Genomic DNA, 21,793 nt, shown 5'->3' with positions numbered 1-21,793 from the left:
TATGACTTCAATTGTATAATCTTTCAACAAGCTGAGCTTCAAGCACTGTTATGAAGTCCGTTATTGTGAGTTTCTTGCTGTGCACTGCATTGTATAGCCAAAAAGCATTTGATACTCCCATCAGCAGCACAGTTCTGTGCTGGAAAGGATTGTACTGCAGGTGCTGGTCTCCGATATCCACCCCAATTTTATTCTGTTTGTAATCCAGTACCTGAAGTGGTTTCATTACTACAGACTCATTTTTCTTAGTATGCATACCAAATTTGGCCTGATGCCTTGTAGACAATGTATACACCTCCCTCTTATCCTTCCACTTCATTGCTAATACATTATCTTTACGCCGGAAAGACATTTTGCCCTTTCTCAGCTTATTAGATACTAAATCTTTATGTAATCCTTTCCTACATTTGTTCACAGTACCAACAGCTCCAGTACCTTTGTCAGCCAGTTGTTGAAAAAGTTCTGGACTGGAATAAAATCTGTCTAAATACACAGTATGACCTTTATTCAGCAAGCCGCTGTCAGACAACAGCAATACAACAGTGGACGAATAATTGTCAACAATATGCTTACCAGCATAAACTTCAAAGTTTACAACATAGCCACTACTGGCTTCAGCAACAGCATAAATCTTCAGTCCATACTTACGAGGCTTATTTTGCATGTAAACAGGGAAGATCACACGACCTCGAAATGGGCATATGCCTTCATCAATTGTCAGATTTTCTGAGGGATGATGTGCCCAGATACATCCTTCCTTCAAATTCTTATAATAAGGTAAAACTTTATAAAGTGGGTGAAATCCATCTTCACCTGGTTTTTTCTGTTTAGAATTGTCAACAAGATGTAAGCACGACAGTATCTGAGTAATACGCAAACGACTCATAACTTGGGGGCAGAAGTTACAACAAAGAACAGGATTAGTGCTCCAGTGGTCCACAATTTTTGGTTTCTTGAAATACACATGTGGAAAAGCATACCCAAGAAACACCTCATCTCACTTGTAGTTACTGGATTCCAGGAACTCAAAACTGAATTAGGCTTCATGTTATTTCCTCTTCTTTTCTTCTGGATTGTCTGTGATGCATACAAATTTGTCTGTGGTGATGGTGGTGGTGGTTAGTGTTTAACGTCCCGTCGACAACGAGGTCATTAGAGACGGAGCGCAAGCTCGGGTTAGGGAAGGATTGGGAAGGAAATCGGCCGTGCCCTTTCACAGGAACCATCCCGGCATTTGCCTGAAACGATTTAGGGAAATCACGGAAAACCTAAATCAGGATGGCCGGAGACGGGATTGAACCGTCATCCTCCCGAATGCGAGTCCAGTGTGCTAACCACTGCGCCACCTCGCTCGGTTAATTTGTCTGTACCTTGAGTTCTTTTACATCAGTAAAGAACACTTTACTGCAATTCAGTACAGAGCTTGAGTCATCAATATTCACTAGAATCTGCCTGGGTGTAGTGTTGACAGGCAGAGGTCGGTAGGTGTCAAATTCAGTCCAGTCAACATCTTTTGGATGTGGCGCAGCCGCTGGATTTGAAGTAACACCTTCAACAACATTCTCGTCTGCATCTGAAGACAAGCTGTCGATCGATCTCTCTCTCTAAAAGGAATATCACATTATATGTAACTACATATATCTCTTACAGAAGACATGTTCAGAAGAAATGTGTATACTGCACAACCACGAGCAGTGATATCCCGTTGAAAATTCGGGAATACGTACCTTCAAACACACCATTGTAATCAGAATTGCCAGAATCACTCTCTACATTTTCCAGAGTCCCGCTATCATTAATCTAATCCGTGATTCCTGTGTCTGATAAACCCTGCCGAGACATGATTACAAACATGAAACAACAGGACGATGTAAGGAAGACTGAGAACGCAAAGGTAAGTTTTAATACGAATTATGGCACCGTAAACAACACTGCTATGCCATCTAGACGCTTTTTGTTACTGAGTATCTGTAAAACGTATATTGCTGGCCAAACCCATAGAAATAACGTTGCAGTGTTTTGCATTGAATTAAATGTAAATTTTACGGGTCTGGTGATTAGGAACAGAAACCAGCAACAAACAATACATTTTGGAAAGATCATTGATGCACAGCAACATTTACACTACATGTTTTCATATTATAAAAACATAAACATGAATTCCATCAAATACAGCACAGTAGCTTCCAAAGCACTGAAATTGATGTTGTGCTGTGCAACGTGCTTTTGTAAGCCAATCATAGTTCATGTCACACAATCTCGCCAGCCAATGACAGCAGGTATTCAGAGAACAGGACACATCATGCAGTCAGCCAACAGCACCTTCACTATTACATACAATACAGCTACAAGAAAAGCAAAGCTTTCACATATAATATTGGTCACCAAAAATTTTAGCTTTTTTTTTTCTGAGCACGTGGTTAGCAAGATTCTAAAAGCATGCTTAAATTGCAGTAGTCAGACATTTGTGGTAAGTATGATTATAAATTTCACTGATGTGCACCGAATGTTTCGTGGGTTACCTGGCTGAATACATGTTCTATCGAGCACCTCAACTTTTCGACAGAAAAGACAATTATACGTGAAACTCCTCAAGAACGCAACTTGCACCTCTTTTAAGGATAATTATGTTTTCTGCCAAAACTGTTATCTATGAGAGAATTGAAATAAATATGAAAAACTTATTTTGATGCTTGGAACTTTTTAGCATGTATTATCTTTTAAGATGTAGCAAACACAAATGTGCCAGTAAAATTTTAAATAATTGCAGAAGAAGGTGGTGCACATTCTCACACAACACATAATTCATCTTGAGTAAAAGGAAATTTACTTGGACAGTAACACTTCTCAAATGACCATTTACAATATTCTCCCATGACCTGTTACATATGATGTCATGCACATCGAAAACACTTTGTTGTATTGCAAAGTCTTCGTCCTAAAGCCTTTGACACATTTTGTTGTCAGCAGACACTTGTGTGTGCACTGTGTGTGGCTGTCTGCTAATTGCACATTTTCTTTGTAACATAAGTTTTATTTTGGTGCTATTCTCCACTTTTGTTTTACTGCCGCGATTTTATTCTGTAATAATGGGCTGAAGTAAAATTTTTGGTTAGGGTATCAGTTCTTACCAGCCAAAATTACAAAAATGTAACTGAAAAGTAAAACAATGAAAAATTCTAGGAATTCTACAAAAATTTCTTGGGGTTTTCCTGGGTGAAAAAAATTCCTGCCTTTTTCCTGGATTTCCTGGTTGTCCTGAGATGTATATGCGCTGGCACTTCATATGATAGCCCTTTGTCTGTTACATTGATTACTCCTTCGTTACCCTCCACAGGTTGCTTCATCCCACACAGGTTGCTTCATCCCACTGGATATTTCCTTACCTTGTGACAGAATGTCACAGCTCATTTTTTTGATATGTTTCCTCCATTTTACCCTGTTGTTTTCAATTTGGTTATGTTAAATACTTTTAGAGTCTCCCTAATGCTGTCATTTCTCTACCTGTTGCTCTGTTATAGCCTTCTACAGCCCTCAAAAAACTCATATAGGTTGCCTATTTCTTATTTTAGTATTTCTAAATGACTCAAAATTCATTTATGCAATGGAAATTAAGTTGCTTTTCTTTCCATGTCTCATTGTTAATATCTGTTCAATGTTCCACGAATATTTCCAAATTTTGCTACTTTGTTGTGGATGATCTTGCCTTACTCATATACGATTTCAGACAATTAATATGATTAACATATGCATCAGTATAACAAGGATGTACGCAGGATTCAAAATTTATCACTATATTTGTTTCACAAGATTTGAAAAGTCTTTGAGCTCATGTAATACAACCTCTCTCTATGTAGTTTTTCTGTCTCTGTCTGCAATTTTAATGTGTAGAAAGGATGTGCAAACAGTGAAAGTCCAGTTTGGAATATTAACAATATTATGAAAAGGATACATTGCTACTTACTGTAAAAATGACATGCCGAGTTGCAGACAGGCATGATGAAAAGACTGTTACATATAAGCTTTTGGCCAAAGTGCTCTTCTGAAAAGAAAAACACATGGTCATTTACTCCAGACTGCAACAGGGACATGTTGAACGGAAGCAACAACCCGGTAACATCGAGAGGCTGTGATGGAGGATGAGAGTGGAGTGAAAGGCGGCAGAATAGAGCGGAAAGGAGAGAAACAGATAAGGGGGAAATACTGGTGGGTGCACCAGCAGAGAGCAGTGCACAATGAAGGTGAGGGGAGACGATAAGTGAGGAGGTGACAGGATAGATGAAATGGAGTGTGTGGGACAGTAGTTTACTATAGGTTGAGGCTTGATTTTGGGAGTGAGGAAGGTGTTGTAAGGATAACTCCCTTCTGTGCTGCTCAGAAAAGCTGGTGGCGGAGGGATGATCCAGATGGCATGGGTTGTGAAGCAGTCATTGTAATCAAGCATATTATGTACCCTGTGACAGAACAGGCAGTTGTACATAACACACTGGATTTCAGTGTCTGCTTCACAACCTGGGCCATCTGGATTAACCCCTCCACCATCAGCTTTTCTGAACTGCGCAGATGGGAGTTATCCTTACAACATATTCTCCACTCCTGAGATTAACCCAGCCTCAATCTACAGTATCATACTCTCCCTACACCCATTTCCACACCATCTGTTCTGTCACCTCCTCACAGTTTGACTCCCCTTCACCCTCATTGTGCACTGCTCTCTACCAGAGCACCCACTGGTCTTTTCACCTTCTCTGCTCCCCACCCTTATGCTCCCTGTTCCACCCCCCCCCCCTCCCTCCCCACTGCACAGCCTCCTGACACTGTGCCAAGCAGCCCTGTCATGCCACCTACACTCCCCGCATGCTCTTCCAGGCAGAGCTAATTCCCCTTCCTCCACCCGTACCCTGCTACCCTTCCCCACCTCACTCCAGATTGTTGTTCCTGTTCGATGCATTTTTGTTGCAGTCTGGCTGGAGGGGCCGGAGCTAGTGGCCATGTGTCTGTGAGGTTTGCTTGCTTGTATGAATGTGTGTGTGCTTTTCTTTTTTTGACAAAGGTTGTGGCTTAAAGCTTATATGTAACATTTTCTTCATCGAGCCTGTCTGCAACTCAACATGTCATCTTTACAGGGAGTAGCAATCTATCCTTTTCATAATATTGTAAAAAGGAGATGCATTAGTCACAGTTCTTTTTAAGGGCCCATAACACAAAAAAATATCTAATCAGGAATGTTTGCAGCAGATTCGAAACTGGGAAAACATGTATCTAATGTTTAAGTATTCATCCTTCTGCTTCATGAATATTCTTTTTTAAACCTATTCCTTTATCATAAAGTGTTAGTCTATGTTGTTGAAAACTCCACAAATATGTTTCACAATGTAGCTACTTGTCCAAATACTTTTTCAGCAAAAAAACCTCCTAATTAATTCATATGGGGCAAAATCTGGAATAAGTAACAGCAGCTACAAACCAATGGTCAAGCTTCTCCCTATTCATTCCTTTTACTTTACAATATCTCACAGCTGCACACAATATTTACAACTGTGTAGTACGTCAACTATTTTTGTACAAAGAGAATTAGGCCAGTAGATGAATGGTAGAGAAAATAATTAATGTAAAGCAATAACAAGAAAGTGATGTTAAGTGACAGCTTACGTAATAACAGGGTCTCTGCAAGGCTGCAATGTCAGGGAACAGCAATCAAAATCTTTGATAGAATCCTTTCCCACCCTCTGAGTGTTTGTTCCATAACCTGATGCCTGAGCATCTTTCTTCTTTTCATGATACGTGTAGACTGCTCCCGCAGTGCAGTTTCTTGCATGGCGTGTCATCTCTTATCACTTAACCTGAAACAGAACCAAAGAATAGTAGCATACCAAACCACATGTAATAGAATATAAGCAGTCTCTTACCCACTCTCTTGTACAAAATTCACTGTCATTCCTTGACAGTAAAGAAAATGAGTATTTTACGCACAACACCATTTCTTGCTGCCTCATATGCTGTGATTACACTGACTGTTGAACTGTCTTGGAATTCTGGTTGTGATTCAATATCATCATATGTACATGGAGACCTGACATTCCATTAAAGTTGTTATAGCAAGTGCAAAATTTCAGAGCTTTGCTTATTGTGATGACATTCTGACTTGCACTCGATGAAACGGTAGTGGTGGCAGTGAGGAGGAGGAGGTGGTGGTTGTTTGTGTAGGAAGGAAAAAATAACGGGTGTACTTCCTCACCTCATTAAATCTGTTTGTGCATATTCATGTGTGCCTATGTATGACCCACAATTTTTTTTTTTTTTTAAGAAATGGAAACAATTGTTTTTCTTGCTGTTTTTTTTTTTTTTTTTTTTTTTTTTTTTTTCAATCATGTCACCTCTATGTGACTTTATAAGATAAGGGGTGCTGCTACATGCTAGGATTTGCTAAGGACATGTTAATTTTAAGCTGCATCTCCACTTGTGTGCACATGTCTAGGTGCACACCTCTTCCTCAATATGTGTACAGAGAGAAACCACACATGCTAACCAGTGATCAAGCTTTGCTGCAAGCTGCTGCTACTGCTATAGTTGGTACAGTTTTGACACAATGACAAAATTGTGCGAGGAAATAAGCATAACCACTATGTTAATGGAAAGCTTATGTATTGTAATGTGTGTGTGAGTGTGATGGAAGAGATAAAGAGGGCATGCAGCATATTGTCTAAAAACTTTACTCTTATGTCACTGAGGAATTTCGAGGTAATACGTCATCTTGTTGAGCCATTGTTAGCAAAGGAGAATACAAACTACAGAGATGTTACACCAGAGATTTCAAGATTAGCTCTAACACATCAGTTTATAGTTACCGGAGGACAATTAGCAGAGTCTGATATTTACAGCATAAATATCTAACATAATTTCGAAGTTTACTAGGATCTGGAGAAATCCCTGGAAAGCTATACAGACCTAAGTTAAGTTGATGATCACTTATTATTTCTTTCTCTGGAAAATGAACTACTTAGTTGATGTTTAACGTTTACAGCCGGTAGGGCAATGATATGTAAATATGTGGTTATTTCAGAATTGTGTATGTGTGTGGGTGGGTAGCCGAGGGGGGCGGAGAACAGTATGTCTTATTTTATGAAGTGTTTATTTATTTTCAGCTTCCAAACTCTATAGAAGAGTGGTTGGATGAATTGCAGAATGTTAAAGTGAGGTGAAATTTCTCAAACTGTATGGCGTGGCTTTGAAAAGCAAACATGTAGCTCTCGAGTACAATAGTGGAAGTAGCTATTTCAATTACCTACAAAATTCAAGTGTTATTTCATTTTCTCTCATTAACACAAACTGTTTATTTCAGTCTGTGAACATATTCAGGGGCGACTCCTGTGTCTGAGGGCAGTGGACAGGGTGCGCAAATTGAAATCATGCTTGAATTTGCACCATTGTGCGTGCATAGTTGCCTCTTTGAGCAGTGGCCACATGCACCTAGTGCTTACAAAAAGCTGCACAGGTGTAAACAAACCTTTACAATAACAAATATTTTAACTGTCAACACATGATAAGTTCGTGATTAAACAGAACTTACAAGACCTAAACTTGTTCCAAATCTGATTCTGGGCCACTCCTTTAGAATAACTCAGCTAAACCCCCATTTAAGGAAAAAATTTTGGTGCCAACAATTCACTACAAAAAGGTTTATATTGCCTAAAAAAATTCAAAACTATTGTCTACGACACTCAGCCACAAGTAAGCTATCTAAAAGGGCTATATAAATTAATAACAACGAAACATGTCATAATATTATGTCCTTATTAAACAATGTCATTTTCAACAACTTCACTGTAAATAGACAATGCTTACTGTGTTTCTGAATACTACAATGCACGGGCCATATATGAAAACTTATGCACCATGCTACACCTGGAAGAATTCTTTAAAGCATCAAGACATGTAACAGTGCAGGAAAAGACTTGTTAACTTCCAGAAACTTACACTCAATCCACCTATGGAAATTTGCGGCTAAATGCAATAGCATACAGAAAAAGAATACAAACAATAAAGGACCCACTTTGACTCACTAAGCTTGATTACGTAACTATATCTTTTAACAATCAAAATGAACATTTTCTTCTTGTGGGGTACCACAGCCATATGTTTGTTAAAACCATCCCATGTACCCCATCCTCTTTGCAAACAAGGGATGTCTCCCTCCCAATGCCTGCCCTCAGGTGGGATTGCATGTTGGAGTAAGTCTCACTTCCCCCTGTTGGGATCTCCATCTCCACTCGTGGGAAAGTCCCCGTGTATTTCATCCTGCACCCCCCCTTTGAATGGTGCTTCGACCACGGATTAGGACCAACCTATTCCAGGGTCCAGGGATCTATGATATTGTGGTGTCTTGTACGTTCCACTCTCTGTACACCAGAAACTGATGCCATACTTATTAGTAAATGAAAATGGTTAATGTAAGTCATCATTTTGAATTTTCATCTCCAAAGTCTGATACCCCAAATCTAAAAGTGGCAGAGTGAAGACACTTAATCAGATCTGTAATGTGTGATTTCCAGTTCAAGTTCTTATCAGTATAAGCACCTATGAATTTAGAATATTCCCTTTTCACTCGCTTCCATCGTGTTTGTAGATGGCGATTCCTCGCTACTGCAAGGAGAATATGGACAGGATTAGTGCGAAAGACACCGGTAGCCAGACACAGCCCATGATGATGAACAGTGTTAAGTAATTTCAGAATGGGAGGAGCTGCTGAGCCATAAACCTAACAACCATAATCTAGTCTGGACAAACCATAACACTGTAAAGATGGAGAAGAGTAGCACGGTCTACACCACAAGATGTGTGGAGCAGAAGGCACAGAGTCTTAAGCTTCTGCATGCAGGTAATCTTCAGGTGGCAAGTACGGGGCAACCATGTCAGTTTTTTTTATCAAAAGTACGGCCTAAGAAATGGGACTGTGCTACAACATTTGGGTGCTGGTTTCCTGCATAAAGTTCTGGATTCGGGTGTACTGTTGATCAACGGCAAAAATGCATAACCTGCGTTTTGGAGGGAGAAAATTGCAAGTCATGAGAGAGGGGCCATGCAGAGGCCTGTCGGATGGTGCCTCAGAGCTGGCGCCCAGCAGATGCTGAGTGGGAGCTTCGCCAGTAACGAAAATCATTGACATACAATGCTGGGGTAACCAGAGGCCCAACAGAGGTTACAGGCCCAATGATTGTTTTGTTTTAAGGCACAAAAACAACTAGGGTCATACATGCCCATGTCAGAACTGACAAGCCCATTGATAGCAATGAGGAAGAGTGTGACACTTAACACAGAACCCTGTGGGGGGCGCAAACTCATACCTGGATAAAATGTGATGGCACCAAGCCGCTTGGTATGCTTTCTGTTGATCAAAGAAGACTGCGACACAGTGTTGGCAGTTAGTAAAAGCCGTTGGATTGCTGTTTCCAAGGTGAGTAAACAGACAGTTGTAGACTGTCCTTCCCAGAAGCCACATTGATACAGGGACAAAAGGCCCGAGATCCCAGTATCCAAAATAATTAGAAGCTAACTGTTCTCTCGAGCAGTTTATAAAGTACGTCGCTCAGGTTAAATGAGCAGTAGCTGTCGAAAGATATAGGGTTCTTCCCGGGATTAAGGACAGGGATAACTATGCTGTTGAAGACCCTGAGTAGATGTTGCCACTGGGTAACGTCCAAGCACTGGATCATCTGGTTGTGAATGGAATTCGGACCTGGGGTCATGTCATGTTTAGAAGTATGAGTCTTCAAGAATCCCCACTCAGTTTGGTGGGTGTTGAAACACTGGAGGGTTTCTTCAAGTTGGCGTTTCCGTCAGAGAAAGGTAGCAGGATAGGAAGAGGATGCTGATGCTGTCGCAAAGTGTGTCTTGAGGTGTTCTGAAAGAGCCTACACAGAGCACCCTGTAGGATAAGACCCTGGACAGTTGTCGCTGGAGGCCCAGCTTGGACCAAACCTGTGATGAAGAGGCATATATTCCCAGGGAGGAAACACAGTGTACACAGCATTCCTTTTTACTCTGCTTAATAAGGTAGAGAGACTTAGCATGGAGACACTTAAAAACAATAAGGTTGGTCTGTGAAGGGTGCTGTTTAAATCGTTGCAGTGCCTGTCGGCAGTCCTGCATAGCGACTGCAACTTCCTTGATCCACCATGGTACCGACTGACAATGAGGGGGACCTGTGGATAGGGAGATAGCAGTGTCAGCAGCTTGAAGAATAGTGGCAGAGACATCTTTCATGACCACATCAATGCAATCTGAGAGAGGTATAAATGCCAACTGGCTTTGCAGAATGCCCTATATGGGGGCCTGTCTGCCTGGCAATAGCAGAGGAATGATAGAATCACCAGAAAGTGGTCACTGAGATCATCATTGGCTGACCAATGTAGGGAAGCCACCAGAGCGAGGGAGGGGATTGTGTGATCGATAGCAAAAATGGTGCTATGAACGGCATTGAAGTGGGTAGGGGAACTGTCATTGAGAAGACACAAATAAAAGTCCATAAGGAGTTGAACAATGGAAACTCCAGGTAGGAATATCAACAATGTGGAAAAGACAGTCTGCTTCTTACTGTACAGCAAACATGTCAAGTTGCAAACAGGCACAATTAAAAGACACTTACAAAAAACTTTCAGCCACAGTCTTCATCAGTAAAAGAGGCAGAAACATCATTCATACAAACAAGGAAGCACACCTCTCTCTCTCTCTCTCTCTCTCTCTCTCTCTCTCTCTCTCTCTCTCTCTCACACACACACACACACACACACACACAAACTGGCAACTGCAGCATCCTGGACCAGAACGCAACTACCAGGTAGGATGCAAGCAGCAGTCTGGAGAGGACAGGGAAGGCGAAGGGATAGTAGTGTACAGGTGGGGAGTGAGAAGAACGCTGTCTGGTGGAGTGTGCAGGGACTAGACTGCCATCAGGCTCATCAGTAAAAGAGGCAGAAACATCATTCATACAAACATGGAAGAACACCTATTTCTCTCTCTCTCTCTCTCTCTCTCTCTCTCTCTCTCTCTCTCTCTCACACACACACACACACACACACACACACACACTGGCAGCTGCAGCATCCTGAGCCAGAACGCAACTACCAGGTAGGATACAAGCAGGAGGTTGTGGGCCAGGAAGGTGAGGAAAAAAAGGAGCAAAAACGGAGAGGAGGGGGCAAAGATGAGCGGATGCATTGGTAGACGGCTGCAAATCAGGGTGGGAGATGAGAATGAGGAGGAGATAATAGGACAGAGTGGGTGGAAACTGTTGGGTGGAGGGCTTGGGGACAGGTTTACCCAACCCCATCATGGTCCGCGCCACCTGTGAAAGCAAGTCTGCTGCAATCATTGCACAGCTTTTTATATTCGTATGACTACCAACCAGCTGTCCATCAAGACAAATGGCTACTGCCAAACCGTAGCCAAGAGCAAAGCAGACCACCCTGTGGCACGCCATGCAACTGAACATAACACACTTAATTTCAATGGCTGCTTCACTACCGGAGCCATCTAGATCCACCCCTCCACCACCAGCTTTTCTGAAATATGCAGATGGGAGTTATCCTTACAACACATTCTCTGCTCTTCTAATTATCCTTGCCGATTTCCCTGTTGTAATCTTCATCTTGCAGTTTTTCCGTGTGTCTTACGCAAGCTGCCCATGCAGATGTTGAGATGCTGTCTATTGCCTCATGTGTAAGTCTCTCAACATCTGCAATTTTGACTGTATTGTTCTTTCCCACAATATATGCTTTCACCTGAGCCCATACCAGCTAGACTGGGTTGTAATGGCAATGGTATGGGGATAATCTAACAATACGGTGTCCACAATGCTTTGCAATTTCATCTATCTCATAAACTCTGTATACAGGCTTCTGCTGATTGACAAGAACCAGCAATTCTGCTCTGGTATGTGACGAGTTATGAGGTATACCATTAGATGACAGCCATGCAATAATGTCTGCCTTTTTGGAGTTCATTTTTTGGAGCTTTGTTCACTTGCACTGTCCATGACTATAACTGAAAACGCAGGAATATGTGGCAATAATTGTTGTGTAAACCACCTTTAGAAGACACCGTACATCATTTCAGAGTGGTAATCTTCAGAATTCTTAGTCACTGATGCCTTAAAAATCAGCTTACCCTGGGGAATACAGCCAGCATCTGCTGATCCGATATGAAGCACTGTAATTCTGTTACCCTTACCAACAGGAACTTTTAATCCACCATATCCATCACTCATTTTCCAGCACACAGACCTTGTGTGGTTCTGATTAAAGAAAGTTTCATCTAAGTAATAAATTCGAGATGTGCCAGCTTCTCTGATCTCCTGCATTATTCTAAAAAACACAGTCCTTGCAGCTACAACATCACTACATTCCATTAATAATTTCCTACCATTGTTAGTTTTCTAATACTTGAACCGCATGTCTTTCAGTATCCTCAACATGGTCCATTTGCTTCCGTTAAAATTTTCAGCTTATTTCATATGCAAAACTAGTTTCTCTGCTGTTGAATACTCTCCTTCAGCATACATGCTGAACACTATGTGCTGCAAAATGTTTTTCGCAAAATCATCTGGCTCACCCACTTCCTTTTTGCAGTTGTGTTGCCTCCCTGGCGATTTGAAAACACCTGAGCCGCAGGCTCGCATTGACATCTTAATTTCGCTGGATATTCTCTAAATAGTCCTGAAACCAAAACCATAGGCTTAAGCTGTCTGTTCCTAGCACTTGGCAATGGCATGACATGCGCCTTGTGCTGGCGTGGATTCAGCGCAAGATTGTCTCTTAAAGTATTGGTCCACACGAAACACTATTCCTCTTGCCTGTTAGTGTAGCACTTGGCGAGATTGCTTACCATCAGTCATAATGAACGTTATGAAGGCAATCAGCACTCAGCAGGGAACACTACGACTTAAATAACACAGCACGACCAGCACAGAATGAAGACAAGAATGTCACTGGCGCATGATTGGCTGTGAGTCACGTAGTACAATTCCACATGCTTCTGCGCATCCGACCCTGACACGCCTTCATAGCTGCTCTCCACTCTAGTACTGATCAGGTAGTGGGAATAATGTTTCATCACAACAGAGTGAGTCTGACCAGGGAAGGGAAGGCTGCAGGGTCATACGAAGCAGCATTCAATCATCCACTACCTCTCAATGAGATGGCCATTTGAGAACGGCCAGATTTTTGCAGCTTGATATGCTTCACATGCCAAGGATCCGCCCTGATACCACCCACTCTGATCAGGGGCTCTCCCCACGGATACCACCAAGCCACAGCAAGAACTGTCTGGCACAGTGGCCGTTTCCAGGAGTTCTGATGCTCCAGGAAGACAAGCAACCACTCCTTGGCATACATGGGGAGGTAACAGCTCAGGTATCACTATTGTGATCCCTGTGTTGTCAGGGGGCTCATTCAGATGGGACAAAACAGCCCCACCATATGGCCTGGCTGCATGTGGTGGTGACCTAGCGAGGTGCAGGGGTGCTATGGCAGGGAAGTAAGGAGAGGAGAGGAATCCATGCCATATATACCAGGGAGGGAGTTCCTCCCCAAATGGCTCACACAAAAGACAGAAAATTTAGAAGTGGAGGTCAAACCTCAAGAAATGGGGAGGCACCAAAAGCCCCAAAAATGATAACAGAGAACAGGCAAGATGAACAAAATCGCATGGAATACCAGTAACCAGTTGGATTGCCAGGTTGACATAAATAAAAACACTGATAAGAGAGAAGGGGGGAGGCGGGGTGGTTGGCAGTGGGGAAGGTACCACGATAAGGAGGGAGGACATGGTGAAGGAAATGTAGCCCGGGAAGGAGGAATGGGCTGCAATAACTAGGGGCCCCACGTGCACCATGCACAAACCCACAAAAGAACTTTTAGCCCCCTGGGAGAACACTCCAGCATAGCTTATTCCAAGCTAACAACCAATCACAGGTACCTGACCTCTTCCAGAGGACATGGAGTACACTCAGCAGAATCCCTATCAATCATGGTAGACTTGGTGATCTTACTGCACATTTGTGAAAGACTTGGGAGACTTGGTGATCTTACTGCACATATGGGAAAGACTACCACCGCAGAGTGCACATGTGGCTCTCGACGACAGACTAACACACACATTACTGAGGAGAGCCCTCAAAATTCATATCCTGGAAGCCAGTCTTCATGGAACCTACAGTAGGTGTAATAAATTACATACATAATATGTCAGCAAATTTGGTAACTATGTACACATTTCAATTGTATTTCTAAAGTGATGTGGAACTGCCATACAATTAATAATTATAATTTCCAGGTTGTGCATTTTTTGAAGTGCAAAATTTTGCATTTTTGAACATTTAAACATGGTTGCCCATCTTTGCACCACTTCAAAAGCTGATCACGAGCAGATAATATCTGAGTAGATTTTATCTGACAGTTCTTCAATAATGTGTATGACTGCATCATCTGCAAAATCTTTAAGGCTATTAATATAAATGATGGACAAGTTTCCAACACACTTCCTTAGGCCAGACCTGTAGCTACTTTTACATGTGTCGCATCTAGCACTGTTACCAAAATCCATGTTATCAGTTGTGAACATTTATTTGCAACTTGCAAGACAGTTCCAGTTGTTAGACAAAGCCAGATGAACTTATACTACACTAGCAACTTTAGCTTTAATGTGAGAAGTTCAGATAGAATTACATGATTAACAAAGTATGTGGTGACAATGAGTTATTAAATGCTACAGTACTCATTAACATAATTAATGCTTTATTAGTAACACAGAAACTGAAATCTCACATCAAAATTAATTGGCATATTGTGCATTACATGTGTTTTTAAGAACTTTACATGTGTAGCTAATTGAAATAAATATTTCAGAGAAAGCTCAATACTGCACTGAAAGCTACAGATCACTGCCTAGCTTCCCACACAGTCTTTCCAATGATTTGTCCAAAATTAATTTTCTTTTCCATAATGTCTAAATCTTTCAAAGAATACATTTCTTGTTCTCAATCTCGTATCTGTTTTCCAGCTAAAGGTCATCATATTTTGGGACCCATGTCTAAAATAACACATATGTGAGATATTTTTAATCTAGGAACTTTTACATAGACAAGTTACTAGTGCTAAATACGAGGTGCATTCAAGTTCTAAGGCCTCCGATTTTTTTTCTCCGGACTGGAAAGAGATAGAAACATGTGCATTGTTTTAAAATGAGGCCGCGTTCATTGTCAATACGTCCCAGAGATGGCAGCACCGTACGGCAGATGGAATTTTACCGCCAGCGGCGAGAATGAGAACTGTTTTAAATACTTAAAATGGCGACGTTTTCCTTACTTGAACAGCGTGCAATCATTCGTTTTCTGAATTTGCGTGGTGTGAAACCAATTGAAATTCATCGACAGTTGAAGGTGACATGTGGTGATGGAGTTATGGATGTGTCCAAAGTGCGTTCGTGGGTGCGACAGTTTAACGAATGCAGAACATCGTGTGACAACAAACCGAAACAACATCGGGCTCGCACAAGCCGGTCTGATGACATGATCGAGAAAGTGGAGAGAATTGTTTTGGGGGATCGCCAAATGACTGTTGAACAGATCGCCTCCAGAGTTTGCATTTCTGTGGGTTCTGTGCACACAATCCTGCATGACGACCTGAAAATGTGGAAAGTGTCATCCAGGTGGGTGCCACGAATGCTGATGGACAACCACATGGCTGCCCTTGTGGCATGTTGCCAAGCAATGTTGACGCGCAACGACAGCATGAATGGGACTTTCTTTTCATCGGTTGTGACAATGGATGAGACGTGGATGCCATTTTTCAATCCAGAAACAAAGCGCCAGTCAGCTCAATGGAAGCACACAGATTCACCGCCACCAAAAAAATTTCGGGTAATCGCCAGTGCTGAAAAAATGATGGTGTCCATGTTCTGGGACAGTGAGGGCGTAATCCTTACCCATTGCATTCCAAAGGGCACTACGGTAACAGGTGCATCCTACGAAAATGTTTTGAAGAACAAATTCCTTCCTGCACTGCAACAAAAACGTCCGGGAAGGGCTGCACGTGTGCTGTTTCACCAAGACAATGCACCCGCACATCGAGCTAACATTACGCAACAGTTTCTTCGTGATAACAACTTTGAAGTGATTCCTCATGCTCCCTACTCACCTGACCTGGCTCCTAGTGACTTTTGGCTTTTTCCAACAATGAAAGACACTCTCCGTGGCCGCACATTCACCAGCCGTGCTGCTATTGCCTCAGCGATTTTCCAGTGGTCAAAACAGACTCCTAAAGAAGCCTTCGCCACTGCCATGGAATCATGGCATCGGCGTTGTGAAAAATGTGTATGTCTGCAGGATGATTACGTCGAGAAGTAACGCAAGTTTCATCGATTTCGGGTGAGTAGTTAATTAGAAAAAAAATCGGAGGCCTTAGAACTTTAATGCACCTCGTACAACCCCCAACCTGGAGGACTGGGTCTTTTTCTGTATGGTCTTCATCTCTCAGCCTTTGTAAATTCCTCTACCCACTGTAAGTCAGCGGTGCTGGTTTTGGTCCACCCTGAGTATTCTACCTCCTTGGTACCCTTCATCTCTGATGGATGGGCATTCCCCTAACCACCCCCTGGGGAAGTGCCCGATGGAAGACCTGCAATGTTACCTTCAGAAGATCCAGTAAACTACTAGACATTCACAATGTCACAATAGCAGAAATACAGTAAACAAAAGTGTTGGGCAGGTAGGCCTATATAAAAGTTACTGTTAAATATACAACTTTTAACATTAGTAAATAAAGAGGTCCCCATGAGTTTGGAGCAGTCTTCTGCACCTAAAATGATTTTCTATTCACAGTAATACCCTTTGAAGCAACACACTAATAAACTGTCCTGCACCAATTAATAACAAAGATGATAGGAGATTCTAAAGGAAAAGTTGGAAAAGAGGCCATTTTCTAACTTACTCACAGACAACAGACACAGAAAGGCAATTAGTGTCATACGATCCTTCCAAGGAGCAGAAATGGGATCAAAACACAATCTAGGAATAGGTACAATGAGAATCAGGCTGAAAGCACCACCTAAAAAGAAAATTGGGCCTAGAAATGTGACCAAATACAAAGTTGAAATTTCAAACCAAAAATGGCTCTGAGCACTATGCGACTTAACTTCTGAGGTCATCAGTCGCCTAGAACTTAGAACTAATTAAACCTAACTAACCTAAGGACATCACACACATCCATGCCCGGGGCAGGATTCGAACCTGCGACCGTAGCGGTCACGCGGTTCCAGACTGACGCGCCTAGAACCGCACGGCCACACCGGCCGGCGAAGTTTCAAACCGATTTGTTGTTTTAAGTAGCAGGGTCGAAAACATTAAATGATCAGCAATGAGTGCATGAACAGAATTAAAGCAGTCATCCTCACAGCTGCAAGGAGTAACCTGTAGAGAGTAAAGAAAGGCAAGAAGAGCTGGTGTGATTAAGAATATGAGGAAACTGAAGGTAACATTGTGAAATTATGAAGGAAAGGGCTACAAGCAAATAAGAATCTTAAAATAAAACTTATCTACTTGTAGGCACAAAAACAGGTTAAAAAAATAAACTGTACAAAACAGAAACAATACTTAAAATGTCAAACTGAATCTACTCACAAATATCATCAAAATAATCACATCAGGTAAATGTGTGCCACAGTCAACAATCCAAAAGAGGTTTTTATTACAAATCTAGAGCGATGAAGGATAAAAATGACAGTAAGATTATTGAAAAATTGGAAATACGGAAGCGTCCGATCCCGCCCGTCTGCTTTGACCCATGACGTCACAAATATGGCGGAAACAAAAACAAACACTTTCCACAAGAAGCCTAATGACATTAACGGGACAAGTGCTGGAAATGGGGTGTTTTGGGTGGGGGGCAAACTAAATATAAACAAATTTAGACGCCTTGCGTAGCTACAACGTGTAAGTGAAGACAGCCATGCATGAATACCCACCCACCTCAAATGGCTCTGAGCACTATGGGACTCAACTACTGTGGTCATTAGTCCCCTAGAACTTAGAACTACTTAAACCTAACTAACCTAAGGACATCACACACATCCATGCCCGAGGCAGGATTCGAACCTGCGACCGTAGCAGTCGCACGGTTCCGGACTGCGCGCCTAGAACCGCGAGACCACCGCGGCCGGCTCCCACCCACCTCCCCAGGGATCGTAACCCCTGCAACCCATAGAAGATAAAGATGCTTCAGTAGCTGATTAGTGTTTTTTGTTTTTTTTTTTTAAAAAAAAATCTCACGGGATAGAACGAACAGATCAGAAAGATAAATATAATAAACTAAAACAGAAATTGGAGGAAACAGATAATTAAAATAAGTAATAAGTGTTTTTAAATAAAAAAAAATCTCACGAGATAGAACAAACAGATCAGAAAAGTAAATAAAATAAGATAAAACAGAACTGGAGACAGCCACACTCAAACCAAACTCCGCGCCGTCATGACGTCACACACGACAACACCCTTACGTCACTGGTCAAAGCCGACGCGTAGGATCGGACGCTTCTGTCGACCCGAAAAATTTTATTAACAAGCTACGAATATTGTGACAATATGCTGGACTGTTCTGATCCAGAAGCACAAATTATAAATTCCAGCAGCACCAGGGTAACAATGACCAAATTCCAGAACCAACATATGAAGAGGTACTGGGAAGTATAACAACCTAAAATATGGCAAGACAACTGAGAGGGATGGAATTCCATCTGACAGATACTCAAATGTGCAGGAAAAGTACTGCACGCATAAACTAAGACATACAAACAGAATGGAAAGAACCATTAATAGTCACAATACATCAAAAAGTAGACAGGGATTATCAAAATGGATTTCACAGAAATAGAGCAACTAATGGCAATATATTTATAATCAGAATGATACATAATAAAGTGTGGAAATGTAAACACAAAATATGATGAAACTTCCTGGCAGATTAAAATTGTGCCGGACCTACACTTGAACTTGGGACCTTTGCCTTTCACACACAATTGCTCTATCAGCAGGCCACCCAAGCACGACTCACGACCTGTCATCGCAGTCTCACTTTCACCAGTACCTCGTCGCGCGAATCCTGCTTGGGTAGCTCACCTAATAGAGCACTTGCCTGTGAAAGGCAAGTTTCCCGTTCAAGTCTCAGTCCAGCACACAGTTTTAATCTGCTAGGAAGTTTCATAACAGCACACACACTGCTGCAGAGTGAAAATTTCGCCCTAAAAAATACATTATTTGTCTACTGCCAATAACTCCTTTCACAGGCAATCCCAAGCCCTAGCGCACTTGGGATTTCAAGTCAACTTCTAAATCTTTGTAAAATTTGCATGGATGACAACAAAAGTAGTCTTTTGATAAATGTAATAAAATATGGCCATTTTAAAAATAAAACTGGACTAAGACAAGTAGACAGTCTATTTCTCTTCACTTTACTGTGCCTTGGGGGAGAGAGTTGTGATGAAACTCAAGCTAGTGCCTGATGGCTTCCAAAAAAGAAAAAAAATTAAGGTTTTAGCATATGCATATGAAATCATGCTCACTAGAAAAAGAGAAATAGATATTACACAGTTATTTGTGGAGCTCATACAAGAAGCATCCAAAAAACTAAGAGTAAACAATCAAAAACAAAATACACAATAGTTAAAAGATGAGATGAACAAGACAACCAGCTGCATCTCACAACTGGGAAACATAAATTCAACCACATTTAACAGTTCAAATTTCTAGGTGCATTGACAGAGGAACAAACAGAAGTGTAAATGAGACTGCAAAATGCTAGTAGACATTTCTACAGTTTAAATTACTGGCACTAAAAATATGCTGTTGAACAAATCCTAACCTATGAAGCAGAAACATGGAGTTTAACCGAATTGCAAAGATGGAAGAGCAGACACAACACAGAAACCCATATGCTATCATGAAATGCAACAGTAATGAGCACAATACATTCCAGAAGAATTTAGTGGTGAGGCCATCTGATAACAATGAAAGAGGATCTAGTAGTTTCAAGAATATTCGTGAAGAAGAGATTTGGTAATAGACCAATATGGAGACCCAGGAGTTCATGGATAAATGAAATTAAAACTCTATGCATCATGCTGGGAGTAAATAATCAGGAAGAAGTAGCACAAGATAGAAGCATTTAGAGGCAACTTGTGAGACTTGCACAGTAGCTTCAAGTCACGTAGAACTGAAGAGGAGGAACAAGAAAACGAATCATGTCATTCTACTGTGATATTATAACTGTATTACAAATATATTAATGATTCTCAAGCATAAATTAACAAATCTACCATTAACTCATCCAAACAAACAAAAGCAGGGCGCTTAATTTCAAGAAGACTCGAATATATCAGTGAAAAGAAAAAATACGACCAGATCTATATATTTATCATGCTCTGATCCGCAGAAACATGATCAGATATTAGTAGTAAACTATCATTTGCATTTCTCCAAATGGGTAGAACAGTCAAGTTCGAAATTCGCGAATGATAGGGTAACAGTAAATAACAGAATATATACAGAAATGACTCTTGTCACCCGATGAAACGTTTTATACGAATATTGCATATACTCTGATGGAGAACTAATTTACTAAAAGTAATGACGTTTACCTCTTGCTTGTTTTTGTTGTGAAAGTGTACTATATAAATTTCAACTTCTGCGACCGCACATGAGTATGTCACATTATACGTATCTATAAAGGCAACACATACAATACAATCACCCTAACTAGTTTTTATTATTTCATTTTTTCACTGAAAACTCTTCGCTATTCCTTTAAATGCACAAAACTCACATTCTAAAGTTAAACACAATCAATAAATTGGCTGACAATATCGATAACTCGATCGAACTTTTGACAAGGTCGAGTATCGCTACAGACTAATTATTTGGGTACGATTTAAGCAGGGATTCCACTGGCATGATTTAAAAGTCGGATTTACAAGGTCGTGTGTACAGGCGATTATCATAGGCCGCACCACCCGCTCCTTCCGCCTCCATGATTTCTACCTCACCATTTATGGCCGTCCTATCCACCTCACTCCTACCCTCAAATACCTTGGCCTCACACAGGACGCCACCTCACCTGGACTCCCCATCTCCTTACCATCCAACACAAAGCTCACAACCGCCTCCGCTTCCTGAACTCCTGTCCGGCCGGACGTGGGGTCTGCATCCTTCCACCATCCTTCACACCTACAAATCCTTGATCCGCCCCATCCTCTGTTATGCCAGCGTAGCTTGGATTTCCGCCCCTCCCCGGTTCTATAAAGCCCTCCAAATCTTCGAACGCCATGCACTCCGCCTCGCCTTCCGCATCCGCCTTCCGTCCCCCACGCGCATCCTCAATGACCTCATCCCCTTTCCCCACCTTCTCCTTTTCCTTGAAAACATCCGCACACTATATATTGTCCGCCGCCTTGATCCCCCTCACCCCCTGGTGTCTCCCTTCCTCTCCACCACCACCCACTTGCCACGCCTTTACCGTTGTATCACACCCTCTCTCCACCTCCACACTCTCCATTTCCTTTCCCAACGCAACTTCCACCATCTACCCCTCCTGGATGATGAGCTTCGCCCTGACATCTACCCTTCCTACCAACTCTAACCCCATCTTCCTGCCTCCTCCTCAGGGCTCCCTCTAATCCCCCTCCCTCCTCTAGAGCGGCTTCCCCCTTTCTATTCCCCTCCCTGTTTGTGCCCCCTTTCAGTATCTCT

The 21,793-nt window shown here is 41.8% G+C and overlaps 1 protein-coding gene across 1 annotated transcript in view; it reads right to left on the bottom strand.

Moving 5' to 3' along the window:
• The window catches only part of LOC126260077 (nitric oxide synthase-interacting protein homolog), a 53,323-nt gene extending 32,413 nt beyond the window's left edge, over positions 1 to 20,910 (bottom strand). The window contains exons 1-2 of the mRNA XM_049957282.1: positions 20,686 to 20,910; positions 5,653 to 5,843 (exon numbers count right to left, since the gene is read on the bottom strand). Coding sequence (XP_049813239.1) covers positions 5,653 to 5,828 — 176 coding nt within the window. The 5' untranslated portion in view covers positions 5,829 to 5,843; positions 20,686 to 20,910. The remainder of the gene's footprint in view (positions 1 to 5,652; positions 5,844 to 20,685) is intronic.
• Between the last annotated feature and the right edge of the window lie 883 nt (positions 20,911 to 21,793).

Source organism: Schistocerca nitens, chromosome 5 (assembly GCF_023898315.1).
Source record: "Schistocerca nitens isolate TAMUIC-IGC-003100 chromosome 5, iqSchNite1.1, whole genome shotgun sequence".
In the NCBI taxonomy this organism is placed as follows: Eukaryota; Metazoa; Arthropoda; class Insecta; order Orthoptera; family Acrididae; genus Schistocerca; species Schistocerca nitens.
Note: the sequence above shows the minus strand (reverse complement) of the source record. Positions and strands in the feature narration are given on the sequence as shown.